Raw genomic sequence first — 20,783 nt, forward strand, 5'->3', positions numbered from 1 at the left:
TCTTCTTTTGCGGTGTGTTTGCTGAGATCGATGAATTGTGGGTTTATGATCAAGTTTATCTATGAACAATATTTGAATCTTCTCTGAATTCTTTTATGTATGATTGGTTATTTTTGCAAGTCTCTTTGAATTATCAGTTTGGTTTGGCCTACTAGATTGATCTTTCTTGCAATGGGAGAAGTGCTTAGCTTTGGGTTCAATCTTGTGCTGTCCTTTCCTAGTGATGGTAGGGGCAGCAAGGCACGTATTGTATTGTTGCCATAGAGGATAACAAGATGGAGTTTGTATCATATTGCATGAATTTATCCCTCTACATCATGTCATCTTGCTTAAAGCGTTACTATGTTCTCTTGAACTTAATACTCTAGATGCATGTTGGATAGTGGTCGATGTGTGAAGTAATAGTAGTAGATGCAGGCAGGAGTCGGTCTACTTGTCCCGGACGTGATGCCTATATACATGATCATACCTAGATATTCTCATAACTATGCTCAATTCTGTCAATTGCTCAACAGTAATTTGTTTACCCACCGTAATACTTATGCTCTCGAGAGAAGCCACTAGTGAAACCTATGGTCCCCAGGTCTATTTTCCGTCATATTAATCTTCTAATACTTAGTTATTTCCTTTGCCATTTATTTTACTTGCATCTTTATTTTGCTTTATCATAAAAATACCAAAAATATTATCTTATCATATCTATCAGATCTCACTCTCGTAGGTGACCGTGAAGGGATTGACAACCCCTTTATCGCGTTGGTTGTGAGGAGTTTATTTGTTTGTGTAGGTGCGAGGGACTCGTGCGTGGCCTCCTACCGGATTGATACCTTGGTTCACAAAAACTGAGGGAAATACTTACACTGCTCTGCTGCATCACCCTTTCCTCTTCAAGGGAAAACCAACGCAGTGCTCAAGAGGTAGCAGTTCTCCCTCTGGTCCTTGGCCTTCATGATGATGATGGCCCCTCCGGGATCCTCCTCCATGCCCTCCGGTGATGATGGCCCCCTCCAGCAGGGTGCCAGAGAGGGCCTAGATTTATTTCTCGTGGCTACAGAGGCTTGCGGCTGCGGAACTCCCGATCTAGGTTATTTTCTGGAGGTTTCTGTATTTATAGGAATTTTTTGCGTCGGTCTCACGTCAAGGAGATGCCCGAGTCGTCCACGATGTAGGCCCACGCGCCCGGGGGGGTGGGCGTGCCCCCCACCCTCGTGGACGGCCCGGGACTCTTCTGGCCCAACTATTTTACTCCGGGGTCTTCTTTTGGTCCATAAAAAATCGTCAAAAATTGGCACGTCAATTGGACTCCATTTGGTATTCCTTTTCTGTAAAACTCAAAAACAAGGAAAAACAGAAACTGGCACTGGGCACTAGGTTAATAGGTTAGTCCCAAAAATCATATAAAATAGCATATAAATGCATATAAAACATCCAGGGTTGATAATATAATAGCATGAATACTTCATAAATTATAGATACGTTGGAGACGTATTAGTTCGCGGCGGGTATCATTATTTTCTGACCTTCACGTATGATTTGAGCAGATATGGGTATATCTACTTCATGAAACATAATTCTGAAACATTTGAAAAGTTCAAAGAATTTCAGAGTGAAGTGGAAAATCATCATAACAAGAAAATAAAGTTTCTATGATCTGATCACGGAGACGAATATTTGAGTCACGAGTTTGGTCTTCATTTGAAACAATGCGGAATAGTTTCGCAACTCACGCCACCTAGAACACCACAGCGTAATGGTGTGTCCGAAAGTCGTAATTGCACTTTACTAGATATGGTGCGATCTATGATGTCTCTTATTGATTTACCGCTATTGTTCTGGGGTTATGCATTAGAGACAGTTGCATTCACGTTAATAGGGCACCATCTAAATCCGTTGAGATGACACCGTATGAACTATGGTTTGGCAAGAAACCAAAGCTGTCATTTCTTAAAGTTTGGGGTTGCGATGCTTAAGTGAAAAAGTTTCAAATTGATAAGCTCGAACCTAAATCGGAGTAATGCATCTTCATAGGATACCCAAAAGAAACTGTTGGGTACACCTTCTATCACAGATCCAAAGGCAAGATATTTTGTTGCTAAGAATGGATCCTTTCTAGAGAAGAAGTTTCTCTCAAAAGAAGTGAGTGGGAGGAATGTAGAACTTAATAAGGTAATTGTACCTTCTCCCGAATTGGAAAGCAGTTCATCACAGCAATCAGTTCTAGTGATCTCTACACCAATTAGTGAGGAAGATAATGATGATGATCATAAAACTTCAGATCAAGTTACTACCGAACCTCGTAGGACAACCAGAGTATGGTCCGCACCAAAGTGGTACGGTAATCCTTTCTAGAAGTCATGTTACTAGAACATGACGAACCTATGAACTATGAGGAAGCGGTGATGAGCCCAGATTCCACGAAATGGCTTGAGGCCATGAAATCTGAGATGGGATCCATGTATGAGAACAAAGTATGGACTTTGATTGACTTGCCCGATGATCAGTGAGTCATTAAAAATAAATAGATCTTCAAGAGATGGACATTGATAGTAGTGTTACTATCTACAAAGCTCGAATTATCGCAAAATGTTTTTGATAAGTTCAAGATGTTGACTACGATGAGATTTTATGACTCGTAGCGATGCTTATGTCATTCCGAATCATGTTAGCAATTGCCACATTTTATGAAATCTAGCAAATGGATGTCAAAACTGCATTCCTTAATGGATTTCTTAAAGAAGAGTTGTATATGATGCAAGAAGAAGGTTTTGTCAATCCTAAAGGTGCTAACAAAGTGTGCAAGCTCCAGCGATCCATCTATGGACTGGTGCAAGCATCTCGGAGTTGGAATATATACTTTGATAAAGTGATCAAAGCATATGGTTTTATACAGACTTGCGGTGAAGCCTGTATTTACAAGAAAGTGAGTGGGAGCACTACAACATTTCTGATAAGAATATGTGAATGACATATTGTTGATCGGAAATAATATAGAATTTTCTGGAAAGGATAAAGGAGTGTTTTAAAAGAGTTTTTCAAAGAAAGACCTGGACGAAGCTACTTACATATTGACCATCAAGATCTATAGCGATAGATCAAGATGCTTGATATATTTTCAATGAGTACATACCTTGATAAGATTTTGAAGTAGTTCAAAATGGAGAAGTCAAAGAAGGAGTTCTTGCCTGTGTTGCAAGGTGTGAAGTTGAGTAAAGACTCAAAACTCGACCACGGCAGAAAATAGAAAGAGAATAAAAAGTCATTCCCTATGCCTCAGTCATAGGTTCTATAAAGTATGCTGATACGTCTCCAACGTATCTATAATTTTTGATTGCTCCATGCTATATTATCTACTATTTTGGATGTTTATGGGCTTTATTATACACTTTTATATCATTTTTGGGACTAACCTATTAACCGAGAGCCCAGTGCCAGTTTCTGTGTTTACCTTGTTTTAGAATATCGCAGAAAAGGAAAACCAAACGGAGTCCAATTGACCTGAAACTTCACGGAACTTATTTTTGGATCAGGAGAAGCCCAAAAGATTTGGAGTGCACGTCAGGGGATCTACGAGCAAGCCACGAGGCAGGGGGCGCGCCCACCCCCTGGGCGCGCCCTCCACCCTAGTGGGCCCCTCGTGGCCCCCCTGACGTATTTCTTCCGCCTATATATCTCCATATACCCTAAAAACATCAGAGAGCACAATAGATCGGGAGTTCCGCCGCCAGAAGCCTCCGTAGCCACCAAAAACCAATCTAGACCCGTTTTGGCACCCTGCCGGAGGGGGCAATCCCTCTCCGGTGGCCATCTTCATCATCCCGGTGCTCTCCACGACGAGGAGGGAGTAGTTCTCCCTCGGGGCTAAGGGTATCTACCAGTAGCTATGTGTTTGATCTCTCTCTCTCTCTCGTGTTCTTGAGGTGATACGATCTTGATGTATCGCGAGCTTTGCTATTATATTTGGATCCTATGATGTTTCTTCCCCCCTCTACTCTCTTGTAATGGATTGAGTTTCCCCTTTGAAGTTATCTTATCGGATTGAGTCTTTAAAGATTTGAGAACACTTGATGTATGTCTTGCCGTGCGTGTCTGTGGTGACAATGGGATATCACGTGATTCACTTGATGTATGTTTTGGTGATCAACTTGCGGGTTCCTCCCATGAACCTATGCATAGGGTTTGGCACACTTTTTCGTTGTGATTCTCCGGTAGAAACTTTGGGGCACTCTTTGAGGTTCTATGTGTTGGTTGAATAGATGAATCTGAGATTGTGTGATGCATATCGTATAATCATACCCATGGATACTTGAGGTGACATTGGAGTATCTAGGTGACATTAGGGTTTTGGTTGATTTGTATCCTAAGGTGTTATTCTAGTACGAACTCTAGGGCTGTTTGTGACACTTATAGGAATAGCCCAACGGATTGATTGGAAAGAATAACTTTGAGGTGGTTTCGTACCCTACCATAATCTCTTCATTCGTTCTCCGCTATTAGTGACTTTGGAGTGACTCTTTGTTGCATGTTGAGGGATAGTTATGTGATCGAATTATGTTATTATTGTTGAGAGGACTTTCACTAGTGAAAGTATGAACCCTAGGCCTTGTTTCAACGCATTGCAATACCGTTTACGCTCACTTTTACCATAGTTACCTTGCTGTTTTTATATTTTTAGATTACAAAAACCTTTATCTACCATCCATATACCACTTGTATCACCATCTCTTCGCCGAACTAGTGCACCTATACAATTTACCATTGTATTGGGTGTGTTGGAGACACAAGAGACTCTTTGTTATTTGGTTGCAGGGTTTCTTGAGAGAGACCATCTTCATCCTATGCCTCCTACGGATTGATAAACCTTAGGTCATCCACTTGAGGGAAATTTGCTACTGTCCTACAAACCTCTACACTTGGAGGCCCAACAACGTCTACAAGAAGAAAGTGTTATTTGATTGTCCTCCTTATGAGTGGCAGTCGGGATGAGCGATGGTCTTTTCCTACCAATCTATCCCCCTAGGAGCATGCGCGTAGTGCCGAGGTTTTTGATGACTTGTAGATTTTTGCAATAAGTATGTGAGCTCTTTATGACTAATGTTGAGTCCATGGATTATACGCACTCTCACCCTTCCATCCTTGGTAGCCTCTTCGGTACCATGCATTGCCCTTTCTCACATTCAGAGTTGGTGCAAACTTCGCCGGTGCATCCAAACCCCGTGATATGAGACGCTCTTTCACACATAAACCTCCTTATATCTTCCTCAAAACAGCCACCATACCTATACCTACCTATTATGGCATTTCCATAGCCATTCTGAGATATATTACCATGCAACTTTCCACCGTTCCGTTTATCATGACACATTCATCATTGTCATATTGCTTAGCATGATCATGTAGTTGACATAGTATTTGTGGCAAAGCCACCGTTCATAATTCTTTCATACATGTCACTCTTGATTCATTGCATATCCCGGCACACCGCCGGAGGCATTCGTATAGAGTCATCTTTTGTTCTAGCATCGAGTTGTAATCATTGAGTTGTAAATAAATAGAAGTGTGATGATCATCATTTTCTAGAGCATTGTCCCAAGTGAGGAATAAAAAAAGGAGAAAGGCCATAAAAAAGAGAAAGCCCAAAAAAATGAGAGAAAAAGAGAGAAGTGACAATGTTACTATCCTTTGCCACACTTGTGCTTCAAAGTAGCACCATGATCTTCATGATAGAGAGTCTCTTGTTTTGTCACTTTCATATACTAGTGGGAATTTTTCATTATAGGACTTGGCTTGTATATTCCAACAATGGGCCTCCTCAAGTGCCCTAGGTCTTCGTGAGCAAGCAAGTTGGATGCACACCTACTTAGTTTCTTTTGTTGAGCTTTCATACATTTATAGCTCTAGACCTCTAGTGCATCCGTTGCATGGCAATCCCTACACCTTGCATTAACATCAATCGGTGGGCATCTCCATAGCCCATTGATTAGCCTCATTGATGTGAGACTTTCTCCCTTTTTGTCTTCTCCACATAACCCCCATCATCATATTCTAGTCCACCCATAGTGCTATGTCCATGGCTCGCGCTCATATATTGCGTGAAAGTTTATAGGTTTGAGATTACTAAAGTATGAAACAATTGCTTGGCTTGTCATCGGGGTTGTGCATGATGAGAGCATTCTTGTGTGACGAAAATGGAGCATGACTAAACTATATGATTTTGTAGGGATGAACTTTCTTTGGCCATGTAATTTTGAGAAGACATAATTGCTTTGTTAGTATGCTTGAAGTATTATTATTTTTATGTCAATATGAACTTTTATCTTGAATCTTTCGGATCTGAATATTCATACCACAATTAAGAAGAATTACATTGAAATTATGCCAAGTAGCACTCCGCATCAAAAATTCTATTTTTATCATTTACCTACTCGAGGACGAGCAGGAATTAAGCTTGGGGATGCTGATACGTCTCCAACGTATCTATAATTTTTGATTGCTCCATGCTATATTATCTACTGTTTTGGATGTTTACGGGCTTTATTATACACTTTTATATCATTTTTGGGACTAACCTATTAACCCAGAGCCCAGTGCCACTTTCTGTTTTTACCTTGTTTTAGAATATCGCAGAAAAGGAAAACCAAACGGAGTCCAATTGACCTGAAACTTCACGGAACTTATTTTTGGATCAGAAGAAGCACATAAGACTTGGAGTGCACGTCAGGGGATCTACGAGGAATCCACGAGGCAGGGGGCGTGCCCACCCCCCTGGGTGCGCCCTCCACCCTCGTGGGCCCCTCGTGGCCCCCCTGACGTATTTCTTCTGCCTATATATCTCCATATACCCTAAAAACATTAGAGAGCACAATAGATCGGGAGTTCTGCCACCAGAAGCCTCCGTAGCCACCGAAAACCAATCTAGACCCGTTCCGGCACCCTGCCGGAGGGGGAAATCCCTCTCCGGTGGCCATCTTAATCATCCCGGTGCTCTCCATGACGAGGAGGGAGTAGTTCTCCCTCGGGGCTGAGGGTATGTACCAGTAGCTATGTGTTTGATCTCTCTCTCTCTCTCGTGTTCTTGATTTGGCACGATCTTGATGTATCCCGAGCTTTGCTATTATATTTGGATCCTATGATGTTTCTTCCCCCCTCTACTCTCTTGTAATGGATTGAGTTTCCCCTTTGAAGTTATCTTATCGGATTGAGTCTTTAAAGATTTGAGAACACTTGATGTATGTCTTGCCGTGCGTATCTGTGGTGACAATAGGATATCACGTGATTCACTTGATGTATGTTTTGGTGATCAACTTGCGGGTTCCGCCCATGAACCTATGCATAGAGGTTGGCACACGTTTTCGTCATGATTCTCCGGTAGAAATTTTGGGGCACTCTTTGAGGTTCTATGTGTTGGTTGAATAGATGAATCTGAGATTGTGTGATGCATATCGTATAATCATACCCACGGATACTTGAGGTGACATTGGAGTATCTAGGTGACATTAGGGTTTTGGTTGATTTGTATCCTAAGGTGTTATTCTAGTACGAACTCTAGGGCTGTTTGTGACGCTTATAGGAATAGCCCAATGGATTGATTGGAAAGAATAACTTTGAGGTGGTTTCGCACCCTACCATAATATCTTTGTTCGTTCTTCGCTATTAGTGACTTTGGAGTGACTCTTTGTTGCATGGTGTGGGATAGTTATGTGATCCAATTATGTTACTATTGTTGAGAGGACTTGCACTAGTGAAAGTATCAACCTTAGGCCTTGTTTCAACGCATTGCAATACCATTTACGCTCACATTTATCATTAGTTACCTTGTTGTTTTTATATTTTCAGATTACAAAAACCTTTATCTACCATCCATTTACCACTTGTATCACCATCTCTTCGCCGAACTAGTGCACCTATACAATTTACCATTGTATTGGGTGTGTTGGGGACACAAGAGACTCTTTGTTATTTGGTTGCAGTGTTGCTTGAGAGAGACCATCTTCATCCTATGCCTCCTACGGATTGATAAACCTTAGGTCATCCACTTGAGGGAAATTTGCTACTGTCCTACAAACCTCTGCACTTGGAGGCCCAACAACGTCTACAAGAAGAAGGTTGTGTAGTAGACATCATATGCTATGTTGTTTACCAGTCCTATTGTATACCTTAGCATGATTCTGGCAAGGGAGTACAATAGTGATCTAGGAGTAGATCACTGGACAGCGGTCAAAATTATCCTTAGAGGACTAAGGAAATATTTCTCGGTTATGGAGGTGATAAAAGAGTTCGTCGTAAAGAGTTATGTCGATGCAAGCTTTTTTACATCGATCTAGATGACTCTAAGTCTCGATCTAGATACATATTGAAAGTGGGAGCAATTAGCTAGAGTAGCTCCGTGCAGAGTATTACAGACATAGAAAATTTGCAAAATACATACGACTTTGAATGTGGCAGACCCGTAGACTAAATTTCTCTCACAAGCAAAACATGATCACTCTTTGGGTGTTAATCACATAGCGATGTGGACTGGATTATTGACTCTAGTAAACCCTTTGGGTATTAGTCACATAGAGATGTGAACTAATCACATAAAGATGTGAACTATTGGTGTTAAATCACATGACGATGTGAACTAGATTATTGACTCTAGTGCAAGTGGGAGATTGAAGGAAATATGCCCTAGAGGCAATAATAAAGTTGTTATTTATATTTCCTTATATCATGATAAATGTTTATTATTCATGCTAGAATTGTATTAACCAAAAACTTAGTACATGTGTGAATACATAGACAAACAGAGTGTCACTAGTATGCCTCAACTTGACTAGCTCGTTGAATCAAAGATGGTTAAGTTTCCTAGCCATAGACATGAGTTGTCATTTGATTAATGGGATCACATCATTAGAGAATGATGTAATTGACTTGACCCATTCCGTTAGCTTAGCACAATGATCGTTTAGTTTGTTGCTACTGCTTTCTTCCTGACTTATACATGTTCCTCTGACTATGAGATTATGCAAATCCCAAATGCCGGAGGAACACTTTGTGTGCTACCAAACGTCACAACATAACTGAGTGATTATAAAGGTGCTCTACAGGTGTCTCCGATGGTGCTTGTTGAGTTGGCATAGATCAAGGTTAGGATTTGTCACTCCGACTGTCGGAGAGGTATCTCTTGGCCCTCTCGGTAATGCACATCACTATAAGCCTTGCAAGCATTGTGACTAATGAGTTAGTTGCGGGATGATGTATTACAGAACGAGTAAAGAGACTTACCGGTAACGAGATTGAACTAGGTATTGAGATACCGACGATCGAATCTCGGGCAAGTAACATACCAATGACAAAGGGAACAACGTATGTTGTTATGCGGTTTGACCGATAAAGATCTTCGTAGAATATGTAGGAACCAATATGAGCATCCAGGTTCCGCTATTGGTTATTGACCAGAGATGAGTCTTGGTCATGTCTACATAGTTCTCGAACCCGTAGGGTCCGCACGCTTAAAGTTCTGTGACGATCGGTATTATGAGTTTATGTGTTTTGATGTACCGAAGGTAGCTCGGAGTCTCGGATGAGATCAGGGACATGACGAGGAGTCTCGAAATGGTCGATACATAAAGATCGATATATTGGACGACTATATTCGGACATCGGAAAGCTTCCGAGTGATTCAGGTATTTTTCGGAGTACTGGGGAGTTACGGGAATACGAGGAAGAAGTAATGGGCCTCATGGGCCAAGTGGTGGAAGTGAGGAGGCAGGGCACGTGGCCCCCCTAGCCCAAACCGAATTGGACTAGGGGGTCGGCCCCCCTTTTCCTCCCTCTCCTTCCTTCTCCTCTTTCCCCTTCCTTTCCTCCTCCTAGTAGGAGTAGGAAAGGGGAGGACTCCTCCTCCTGGCGCGCCCTAGGAGGGCCGGTCGGCCTCCCCCCTTGATCCTTTATATACGGGGCAGGGGCACCCTAGAACACACAAGTTGATTATTGATCTTTTTCGCCGTGTGCGGTGCCCCCCTCCACCATAATCCACTTCAGTCATATCGTAGCGGTGCTTAGGCGAAGCCCTGCGTCGGTAGCTTCATCAACACCGTCATCACACCGTCGTGCTGACAAAGATCTCCCTTGAAGCTCTACTGGATCGTGAGTTCGTGGGATGTCACCGATCTGAACGTGTGCAGATCGCGGAGGTGTCGTACGTTCGGTACTGAGGATCGGTCGATCATGAAGACGTACGACTACATCAACTGTGTTGTCATAACGCTTCCGCTTACGGTCTACGAGGGTACGTGGATGACACTCTTCCCTCTCGTTGCTATGCATCACCATGATCTTGCGTGTGCGTAGATTTTTTTTGAAATTACTGTGTTCCCCAACAACTTCTTCCATCCTAGTTACCATGGTTAAGGATTTAAAACCTACCTCTTACTACAACACTCCACAAGAAAAGAAATAAAGGGATCGCCTATTTGACAGTTACCTCAAAAACCAATTCGAGGTAGTCCATTTGCAAGGGACTGATACGTCTCCAGCTTATCTATAATTTTTGATTGCTCCATGCTATATTATCTTCTGTTTTGGATGTTTATGGGCTTTATTATACACTTTTATATTATTTTTGGGACTAACCTATTAACCCAGAGCCCAGTGCCAGTTTCTGTTTTTACCTTGTTTTAGAATATCGTAGAAAAGGAAAACCAAACGGAGTCCAATTGACCTGAAACTTCACAGAACTTATTTTTGGAAGGAAAGCAACCCGGGAGACTTGGAGTCCACGTCAAGGAAGCTTCGAGGAAGCCACGAGGTAGGGGGCGCGCCCAACCCCTGGGCGCGCCCTCCACCCTCGTGGACACCTCGTGGCTCCCCTGACGTACCTCTTCCGCCTATATATCTCCATATACCCTAAAACGATCGGAGAGCACAATAGATCGGGAGTTCCGCCGCCAGAAGCCTTCGTAGCCACCGAAAGCCGATCTAGACCCGTTCTGGCACCCTGCCGGAGGGGGAATCCCTCTCCGGTGGCCATCTTAATCATCCCGGTGCTCTCCATGACGAGGAGGGAGTAGTTCTCCCTCGGGGCTGAGGGTATGTACTAGTAGCTATGTGTTTGATCTCTCTCTCTCGTGTTCTTGATTTGGCACGATCTTGATGTATCGCGAGCTTTGCTATTATAGTTGGATCTTATGATGTTTCTCCCCCTCTACTCTCTTGTAATGGATTGAGTTTCCCCTTTGAAGTTATCTTATCGGATTGAGTCTTTAAAGATTTGAGAACACTTGATGTATGTCTTGCCGTGCGTATCTGTGGTGACAATGGGATATCACGTGATTCACTTGATGTATGTTTTGGTGATCAACTTGCGGGTTCTGCCCATGAACCTATGCATAGGGGTTGGCACACGTTTTCGTCGTGATTCTCCGGTAGAAACTTTGGGGCACTCTTTGAGGTTCTATGTGTTGGTTGAATAGATGAATCTGAGATTGTGTGATGCATATCGTATAATCATACCCACGGATACTTGAGGTGACATTGGAGTATCTAGGTGACATTAGGGTTTTGGTTGATTTGTATCCTAAGGTGTTATTCTAGTACGAACTCTAGGGCTGTTTGTGACGCTTATAGGAATAGCCCAACGGATTGATTGGAAAGAATAACTTTGAGGTGGTTTCGCACCCTACCATAATATCTTTGTTCGTTCTCCGCTATTAGTGACTTTGGAGTGACTCTTTGTTGCATGGTGTGGGATAGTTATGTGATCCAATTATGTTACTATTGTTGAGAGGACTTGCACTAGTGAAAGTATCAACCCTAGGCCTTGTTTCAATGCATTGCAATACCATTTACGCTCACTTTTATCATTAGTTACCTTGCTGTTTTTATATTTTCAGATTACAAAAACCTTTATCTACCATCCATTTACCACTTGTATCACCATCTCTTCGCCGAACTAGTGCACCTATACAATTTACCATTGTATTGGGTGTGTTGGGGACACAAGAGACTCTTTGTTATTTGGTTGCAGGGTTGCTTGAGAGAGAACATCTTCATCCTACGCCTCCTACGGATTGATAAACCTTAGGTCATCCACTTGAGGGAAATTTGCTACTGTCCTACAAACCTCTACACTTGGAGGCCCAACAACGTCTACAAGAAGAAGGTTGTGTAGTAGACTTTACTTGGAGATATATTTTTATTCGCCACATGATATGTGTTTTGCTTGAAGCGTCATTTTATTTTATTTAGTTTTGCTTGTTGTTTGAATAAAATACCAAGATCTGAAATTCTTAAATTTTAGAGAGTCTTCACATAGTTGCATAATTTTTCGACTACTCATTGATCTTCACTTATATCTTTCGGAGTAGTTTGTCATTTGCTCTAGTGCTTCACTTATATCTTTTTAGAGCACAGTGGTGGTTTTATTTTGTAGAAATAAATGAACTCTCATGCTTTACTTAGATTATTTTGAGAGTCTTAAATAGCATGGTAATTTGCTTAAATAATCCTAATATGCTAGGTATTCAAGATTAGTAAAAAAATTCTTATGAGTGTGTTGAATAATAAGAGAAGTTTGATGCTTGATGATTGTTTTGAGATATGGAGGTAATAATATCAAAGTCGTGCTAGTTGAGTAGTTGTGAATTTGAGGAATACTTATATTGAAGTTTTCAAGTCCCGTAGCATGCACGTATGGTGAATGTTGTGTAACAAATTTGAAAACATGAGGTGTTATTTGATTGTCTTCCTTATGAGTGGCGGTCGGGGACGAGCGATGGTCTTTTCCTACCAATCTATCCCCCTAGGAGCATGCGCGTAGTGCTTGGTTTTTGATGACTTGTAGATTTTTGCAATAAGTATGTGAGTTCTTTATGACTAATGTTGAGTCCATGGATTATATGCACTCTCACCCTTCCATCCTTGCTAGCCTCTTCGGTACCGTGCATTGCCCTTTCTCACATTAAGAGTTGGTGCAAACTTCGCCGGTGCATCCAAACCCCGTGATATGATACGCTCTTTCACACATAAACCTCCTTATATCTTCCTCAAACAGCCACCATACCTATCATTATGGCATTTCCATAGCCATTCCGAGATATATTGCCATGCAACTTTCCACCATTCCGTTCATCATGACACATTCAGCATTGTCATATTGCTTAGCATGATCATGTAGTTGACATAGTATTTGTGGCAAAGCCACCGTTCATAATTCTTTCATACATGTCACTCTTGGTCCATTGCATATCCCGGTACACCGCCGGAGGCATTCATATAGAGTCATCTTTTGTTCTAGTATCAAGTTGTAATCATTGAGTTGTAAATAAATAAAAGTGTGATGATCATCATTTTCTAGAGCATTGTTCCAAGTGAGGAATTATAGAAAAAAGGAGAGAAAGGCCATAAATAAAAAAGGAGAAAGGCCAACTAAATAAATAAATAATGAGAGAAAAAGAGAGAAGTGACAATGTTACTATCCTTTGCCACACTTGTGCTTCAAAGTAGCACCGTAATCTTCATGATAGAGAGTCTCTTGTTTTGTCACTTTCATATACTAGTGCTAATTTTCATTATAGAACTTGGCTTGTATATTCCAACAATGGGCCTCCTCAAGTGCCCTAGGTCTTCGTGAGCAAGCAAGTTGGATGCACACTTACTTAGTTTCTTTTGTTGAGCTTTCATACATTTATAGCTCTAGTGCATCCGTTGCATGACAATCCCTGCTCCTTGCATTAACATCAATCGGTGGGCATCTCCATAGCCCATTGATTAGCCTCGTTGATGTGAGACTTTCTCCTTTTTGTCTTCTCCACATAACCCCCCTCATTATATTCTATTCCACCCATAATGCAATGTCCATGGCTCGCGCTCATATATTGCGTGAAAGTTTATAGGTTTGAGATTACTAAAGTATGAAACAATTGCTTGGCTTGTCATCGGGGTTGTGCATGATGAGAGCATTCTTGTGTGACGAAAATGGAGCATGACTAAACTATATGATTTTGTAGGGATGAACTTTCTTTGGCCATGTTATTTTGAGAGGACATAATTGCTTAGTTAGTATGCTTAAAGTATTATTATTTTTATGTCAATATGAACTTTTATCTTGAATCTTTCGGATCTGAATATTCATACCACAATTAAGAAGAATTACATTGAAATTATGCCAAGTAGCACTCCGCATCAAAAATTCTGTTTTTATCATCTACCTACTCGACGACGAGCATGAATTAAGCTTGGAGATGCTGATACGTCCCCAACGTATCTATAATTTTTTATTGCTCCATACTATATTATCTTCTGTTTTGGATGTTTATGGGCTTTATTATACACTTTTATATTACTTTTGGGACTAACCTATTAACCCAGAGCCCAGTGCCAATTTCTGTTTTTTCCTTGTTTTATAGTATCGCAGAAAAGGAAAATCAAACGGAGTCCAATTGACCTGAAACTTCACGGAACTTATTTTTGGAAGGAAAGCAACCCAGGAGACTTGGAGTCCACGTCAAGGAAGCTTCGAGGAAGCCACGAGGTAGGGGGCGCGCCCACCCCCCTGGGCGCGCCCTCCACCCTCGTGGGCCCCTCGTGGCTCCCCTGACGTACCTCTTCCACCTATATATCTTCATATACCCTAAAACGATCGGGGAGCACAATAGATCGGGAGTTCCGCCGCCAGAAGCCTCCGTAGCCACCGAAAGACAATCTAGACCCGTTTCGGCGCCCTGTCGGAGGGGGACTCCCTCTCCGGTAGCCATCTTCATCATCCCGGTGCTCTCCATGACGAGGAGGGAGTAGTTCTCCCTCGGGGCTGAGGGTATGTACCATTAGCTATGTGTTTGATCTCTCTCTCGTGTTCTTGATTTGGCACGATCTTGATGTATCGCAAGCTTTGCTATTATAGTTGGATCTTATGATGTTTCTCCCCCTCTACTCTCTTGTAATGGATTGAGTTTCCCCTTTTAAATTATCTTATCGGATTGAGTCTTTAAAGATTTGAGAACACTTGATGTATGTCTTGCCGTGCGTATCTGTGGTGACAATGGGATATCACGTGATTCACTTGATGTATGTTTTGGTGATCAACTTGCGGGTTCCGCCCATGAACCTATGCATAAGGGTTGGCACACGTTTTCGTCATGATTCTCCGGTAGAAACTTTGGGGCACTCTTTGAGGTTCTATGTGTTGGTTGAATAGATGAATCTGAGATTGTGTGATGCATATCGTATAATCATACCCACGAATACTTGAGGTGACATTGGAGTATCTAGGTGAAATTAGGGTTTTGGTTGATTTGTGTCTTAAGGTGTTATTCTAGTACGAACTCTAGGGTTGTTTGTGACACTTATAAGAATAGCCCAACGGATTGATTGGAAAGAATAACTTTGAGGTGGTTTCGTACCCTACCATAATCTCTTCGTTCGTTCTCCGCTATTAGTGACTTTGGAGTGACTCTTTGTTGCATGTTGAGGGAAAGTTATATGATCTAATTATGTTATTATTGTTGAGAGGACTTGCACTAGTGAAAGTATGAACCATAGGCCTTGTTTCCTAGCATTGCAATACCGTTTACGCTCACTTTTATCATTAGTTACCTTACTGTTTTTATATTTTCAGATTACAAAAACCATTATCTACTATCCATATTGCACTTGTATCACCATCTCTTCGCTGAACTAGTGCACCTATACAATTTACTATTGTATTGGCTGTGTTGGGGACACAAGAGACTCTTTGTTATTTGGTTGCAGGGTTGCTTGAGAGAGACCATCTTCATCCTACGCCTCCTACGGATTGATAAACCTTAGGTCATTCACTTGAGGGAAATTTGCTACTGTCCTACAAACCTCTGCACTTGGAGGCCCAATAACGTCTACAAGAAGAAGGTTGTGTAGTAGACATCAGGGACCGCTTTGAGCCGTTAGATAAAAATCAAATGGTTGGATTATCTTCTTCTTCCTCCAACCGTTATTCTTCCTCATACTATAGCGCACGCCTTCTCTCTCCCACGCGATCATGTCATCCTCCAGCCGCTCGCCTCAGGACCACCTTCCTTCCTCTCCTTCGGCTGCGATGACATGCCTCATTGATTCACCTTATGGCGCCCGGTCTTCGACGATGGCTCCATCTAAGTCGTCCAGGATTTAAACACAAAAGTCTCCCCCACCCGCATTGTTCGTCGAGCCCGCCTCCATCGTAGGCCTCATGTGCTGCATCTCTGTTCCATGGAATCGATTGCCCGATTTAGAACCTACTTCTTCTAGCCTAGTTAGGATGGTTAAGAATTTAAAACCTACCTCTTCCTACAACACTCCACAGAAAAAATAGATAAAAGGACCGCCTCTTTGACAGTTACCTCAAAAAATAATTCGAGTCAGTCGATTTGCAAGGGACCGCTCCAAGCCATTAGATAAAAATCGAATGATTGGATCATCTTCGTCTTCCTCCAACCGTTATTCTTCCTCAAACCGGAGCGAGCGCCTTCTCTCCCCAGCCGATCATGTCTTCCTCCAGCTACTCGCCTCAGGATAACCTTCCTTCCTCTCCTCCGGTTGCGACGACATGCCCCATTGATTCTCCTTATGGCGTCCCCGCCTCCGATGATGGCTCCATCTAAGCCATCCAGGATTTAAACACAGAAGGCTCCCCCACCCGCATTGTTCGTCGAGCCCGCCTTCGTCTTAGGCCTCATGTGCCACCTCTCTATTCCATGGGATCGATTGCCCGATTTAGAACCTACTTCTTCTAACCTAGTTAGGATGGTTAAGAATTTAAAAGCTACCTCTTCCTACAACACTCCACAGAAAAAATAGATAAAAGGGCCGCCTATTTGACGGTTACCTAAAAAATGATTCGACTCAGTCGATTTGCAAGAGACCGCTCCAAGCCGTTAGATAAAAATCGAATGGTTGGATCATCTTCTTCTTCCTCCAACCGTTATTCTCCTCAAACCGAAACGCACGCTTTCTCTCCCCTAGCCGATCATGTCTTCCTCCAGCCGTTCGCCTCAGGCTTGCCTCCCTTCCTCTCCTCTGGTTACGACGACATGCCCCATTGTTGCTCGTTACGCCGTCCCTGCCTCCGGCGAGGGCTCCATCTAATCCGACCAGCAATTAAATACGAAAAGGCTCTCCGACCCGCACTATCAACCCTCGAGCTCTCCTTCGTCTTCGACCTCGTGCATTGCCTCAATCCTCCGAGGAGTCGACATGACCCGATATAAAAATTCAGGCAGCCAATGAGTAGAAAGCGTGAAAAATGGATCAAATATGCCATTTTCATGGTCGATACGTCCTAGACGCATAAACTCCAGAATAACACGTCGAGCGACAAAATGTGGGTGAAAGAGGGGGCAACAGAGCGGTCAGGGTAACGGAAAGACGGACGCACGAGCGTCAATATCGCCTCATCTCATCTCCCACTAGCCGCCCCGCCCCAGTGGGAGTTACCCGGTGTCCACTAACCCCACGACCACGAACCCAATCACTCGCTCATCATTCGACGCCACAAGCCAACGAGCCGCAACCTAAAGCAGGCAGTAGGAGTGAAATCCCCACAAAAATATGAGCGCTAGAATACTCCTACGCTAGCAGCCTAGGAGAGAGGGAAGTAGGAGTAGTATACTCCTCGCTTGGTATTCTTCTCCCTCTCTCTCTCTTGTTCCTTGGAGTTGTTGTCCTGGGACGGAGCTTAGAAAAAGGCCCCGCCTTTTGGCTCATTCCTCACCTGCTCTGCCCTGCTCTGCTCTGCTCCAGGGACGCGAGCGAGCTGCTCAGCGTGCGAGGGAGAGAGGGAGGGGAAGAGAGAGAGGGATGGCGCGCGTGGAGAAGGTCGCCGGCGGCGAAGGGCAGGTGGAGGTGGTGGTCGGGGTGGACGGCAAGGGGGCGATAGAGTGCCGGATATGCCAGGAGGAGGGGGATGAGGCCGCCATGGACTCCCCCTGCGCCTGCACTGGCACGCTCAAGGTGACCCTCTCAGCCTCTCTCTTTCCTTCTTTCCTCCCCAATCTCTCTGGGAGGACGCTTCTTTTCCTGCTTGTTTTGGAGCTGCGCTGCGCAAGTGTAGCGGCCTGTGGAGGCCAAGTGGAAAGCTGATGTTTATTTGTTATGTTCTTCAAAGTGATGGGCAGATTTCTAGATGTTTTATCTTAGATTCTTGGTTCCATCCGTCCTCTGATATCTTTCGTGAGGCACCAGTCGTCTGTGCTCTGCACTTGCAGTCCTCTGTTTCCTTTCTTTTTTGTTCTTTTTGCTGAAATTTGCCCTGATGCTTGGTAATGCTATCATGGTATTTTTGGTGTATTTTCTGTTGTTGAAATCTTTCTCTAGACTGGAGCTTAGCGTGATTAGGAGCAGCGAAAGCTCTGTTCAGATTGCCAAATGATTGTTCATAACGCGCAACGAAACACACTCTGTTATTACAGAGTCCAGACCAGAACAGTGCGATCTCGGATTGTTCAAACAGTCGAACTAGCAGCGACCGGTCCATGTTTATCCATGAAAATTATTGCCTCATCTCTCCAGTTGGTCAGATAATTGTCTGTTTTTCCTTCCAGTCGTTTTACATGTGACCTGGGATTATCTCCTGAACAAAGTGACATGTTACCTGAGATTTATCTTCTGATATGAACAACCAAAAATGCTAACCGTGTGGTGCTGGTCAACCGGCGTTTGGTTGGATGCAGTTCGCGCACAGGAAGTGCATACAGAGGTGGTGCGACAAGAAGGGGAACATCACATGTGAAATCTGCAACCAGGTGGGTATTTCTGGCTTTCCCGTTACGAGAAACGGAGAAAGACTACCCCTGTAGAGTAATGTACTATGCTAATACTGCATTTCGTTTCTACAGTTCTAGGTGATGGCATGCCACTTAGTTATTATTTTGAAATGTTAAAGAGCCTTGGTGCCTGTTGTAGTTCAGTTTATGAATTATGAGCAGTCCAATTCAGGCCAACTGCATGGCAGAGGAAAAATGAAATGTTGCTGATTTTCACCATGTTCTGTAGTATTTGTCAGCAGAGTCTTTCAGAGTCGGCTTATGTTCGTTTTGTGCTACAGGTTTACTCTCCGAACTATATTCTCCCTCCAACAAAGTGCTGTTCAGATGAAATGGGCATGGATCTTAGGTACTTACCGACACCATGTTTCATAGTTTGGTGAAATTGTGGAGATCATTTATGTTCTGTCAACTGAAGAATGATGGCCTACATGTTCTGAAGTAATGGCCGTTTGTTTGTAACCAGGCAAAGCTGGGTTGGGCGAATCGATCCCCATGATTCCCATTTCCTGGCGATCGCTATTGCCGAGCAGCAGCTGCTGAACGCTGAATTCGATGACTGCATGACCTCAAATTCGAGCGGCGCCACATGCTGCCGGTCTATTGCCCTAATTGTATGTTACAAAACTCTTTTTCTCAGTAAACATATCTTTATTTGTTCTGAAGGGTGGATGACGATGTTGATTTTTGCTGCAGTTGATGGTGCTTCTGCTCGTGCGCCATGTAACCGTGATCGTGCGAGATGTTAGCATGCTGCAAGATGCGACGGTTCTGTTCAGCGTGAGTCCAAATGATCTCGGCATTCACCTCTATGTGATCTCGGCATTATGTTTTCACATCAAACTAACTGAACATTTTCCTTCATTTCAGGCAATTCTTCAGTTCGTGGGATTCTTTCTTCCGTGTTACGTCATAGCGCGCTTCTGCTATGCTTTTCAACACCGGAGGCGAAGACAGGTATTGCCCGGCTTCCCACCCGAACCCGGAGCCACACTGAAACTGTTCTACCGCCATCCTTCCGTCATTCTCTCTGTTTGTTGAGTTGCATCATCCATTGCTTGCAATCTATTTTCAGCGGAGCGCTCATGCACTCTCTCTGCAGGTTTAGGGGCGTGCCTGAACCTGAACCCGGAACCGTACTCTGTCGCGCAAACCGGACCCCGGCTTGAGAAGAGAAAGGCGGCGAAGCTTGCTTCTTCTTCCTCCCTTTGGCCCCAGCGAATCATGGTGTCATGAAAAAATGTAGGCGAAAAGTAGATGGATTGTGGTGTGGTGGACGGAGTAGCCGCAACGGCACCCGTCGAGCTCAACTGTACATATGAGAGTCGGTTTACAGCTACAGATGCAAGTTGAAGTTGATGACATTTTCGCTTGTTAAATAGGAGTATATAATCGGTCGCCATTGGGGTGGATGGATGGGTGGGTCGATGCGAGTTGAAATTCGCGGCCCCCCGCATTCATGCCTCGGGGGACGCAGCCGTGCTGGTGGCGATGGCTCGGGGCTCGCCCCTGCCGCCCAGATCGATGGCCGCCGTGTTTGGTCGGCTGCCGCGGCTCGCCTCGCGGAATTGCTGGCGACGTCCCGGCGCGGGCACAGGGTCAAAACCAGCCGCCTCCCTCCTCCCCTCCCCGGCTCCCACCCTCTTAGATCGAATCTACACCTACCTTGGATCTTGGTCTGGACGCAGGTGGTGGGTCGAACCTACGCCGCCTTATTATACGTGCTCTAAGGCCAACTCCATCGCGCAACTTCAAACGGACGTCCGTTTTATCCGGATTCTGTCCGTTTGGATAGGAATTTGGGCCCGTGTTCGAGCCTGTCCTAAAATGCGGTGGCCGTGCGTCCAGCGTGCGGCCGCATCTTTTTGCCTCATCCTGTCCGCGTCTATTTTAAAAAAAAAGCGACGTTTCAAATGCCAAGCCCCAGTTCACGACCCCAGTTCATCACGCCGGCAACAAAGTCAGCGGCCTACACGACCATCGCCGGCATCCGCCAGCGGCCGGCAACACAGCCAGCCTTCAAAATGA

The 20,783-nt window shown here is 43.8% G+C and overlaps 1 protein-coding gene across 1 annotated transcript; it reads left to right on the plus strand.

Annotated features, from left to right (window-relative positions):
• Positions 1–17,462: 17,462 nt before the first annotated feature.
• On the plus strand, positions 17,463–20,119 carry LOC125545526. The gene is made up of 7 exons (XM_048709505.1): positions 17,463–17,943; positions 18,663–18,734; positions 19,037–19,104; positions 19,222–19,369; positions 19,452–19,535; positions 19,626–19,712; positions 19,858–20,119. The coding sequence occupies exons 1-7, from the start codon at positions 17,791–17,793 to the stop codon at positions 19,861–19,863; spliced, it is 618 nt and encodes a 205-aa protein (XP_048565462.1). The 5' UTR covers positions 17,463–17,790; the 3' UTR covers positions 19,864–20,119.
• Positions 20,120–20,783: the final 664 nt, after the last annotated feature.

The sequence above is a fragment of the Triticum urartu genome, chromosome 3 (genome assembly GCF_003073215.2).
Source record: "Triticum urartu cultivar G1812 chromosome 3, Tu2.1, whole genome shotgun sequence".
NCBI classification, from domain to species: Eukaryota; Viridiplantae; Streptophyta; class Magnoliopsida; order Poales; family Poaceae; genus Triticum; species Triticum urartu.

Bases quoted from the DNA above. Each gene is read 5' to 3' on its own strand.
- LOC125545526 (XM_048709505.1), top strand. From the start codon at position 17,791: ATGGCGCGCGTGGAGAAGGTCGCCGGCGGCGAAGGGCAGGTGGAGGTG. The intron at 18,735-19,036 runs GTGGGTATTTCT...TTTGTGCTACAG, and splicing joins CATGTGAAATCTGCAACCAG to GTTTACTCTCCGAACTATAT. The intron at 19,536-19,625 runs GTGAGTCCAAAT...CCTTCATTTCAG, and splicing joins ATGCGACGGTTCTGTTCAGC to GCAATTCTTCAGTTCGTGGG.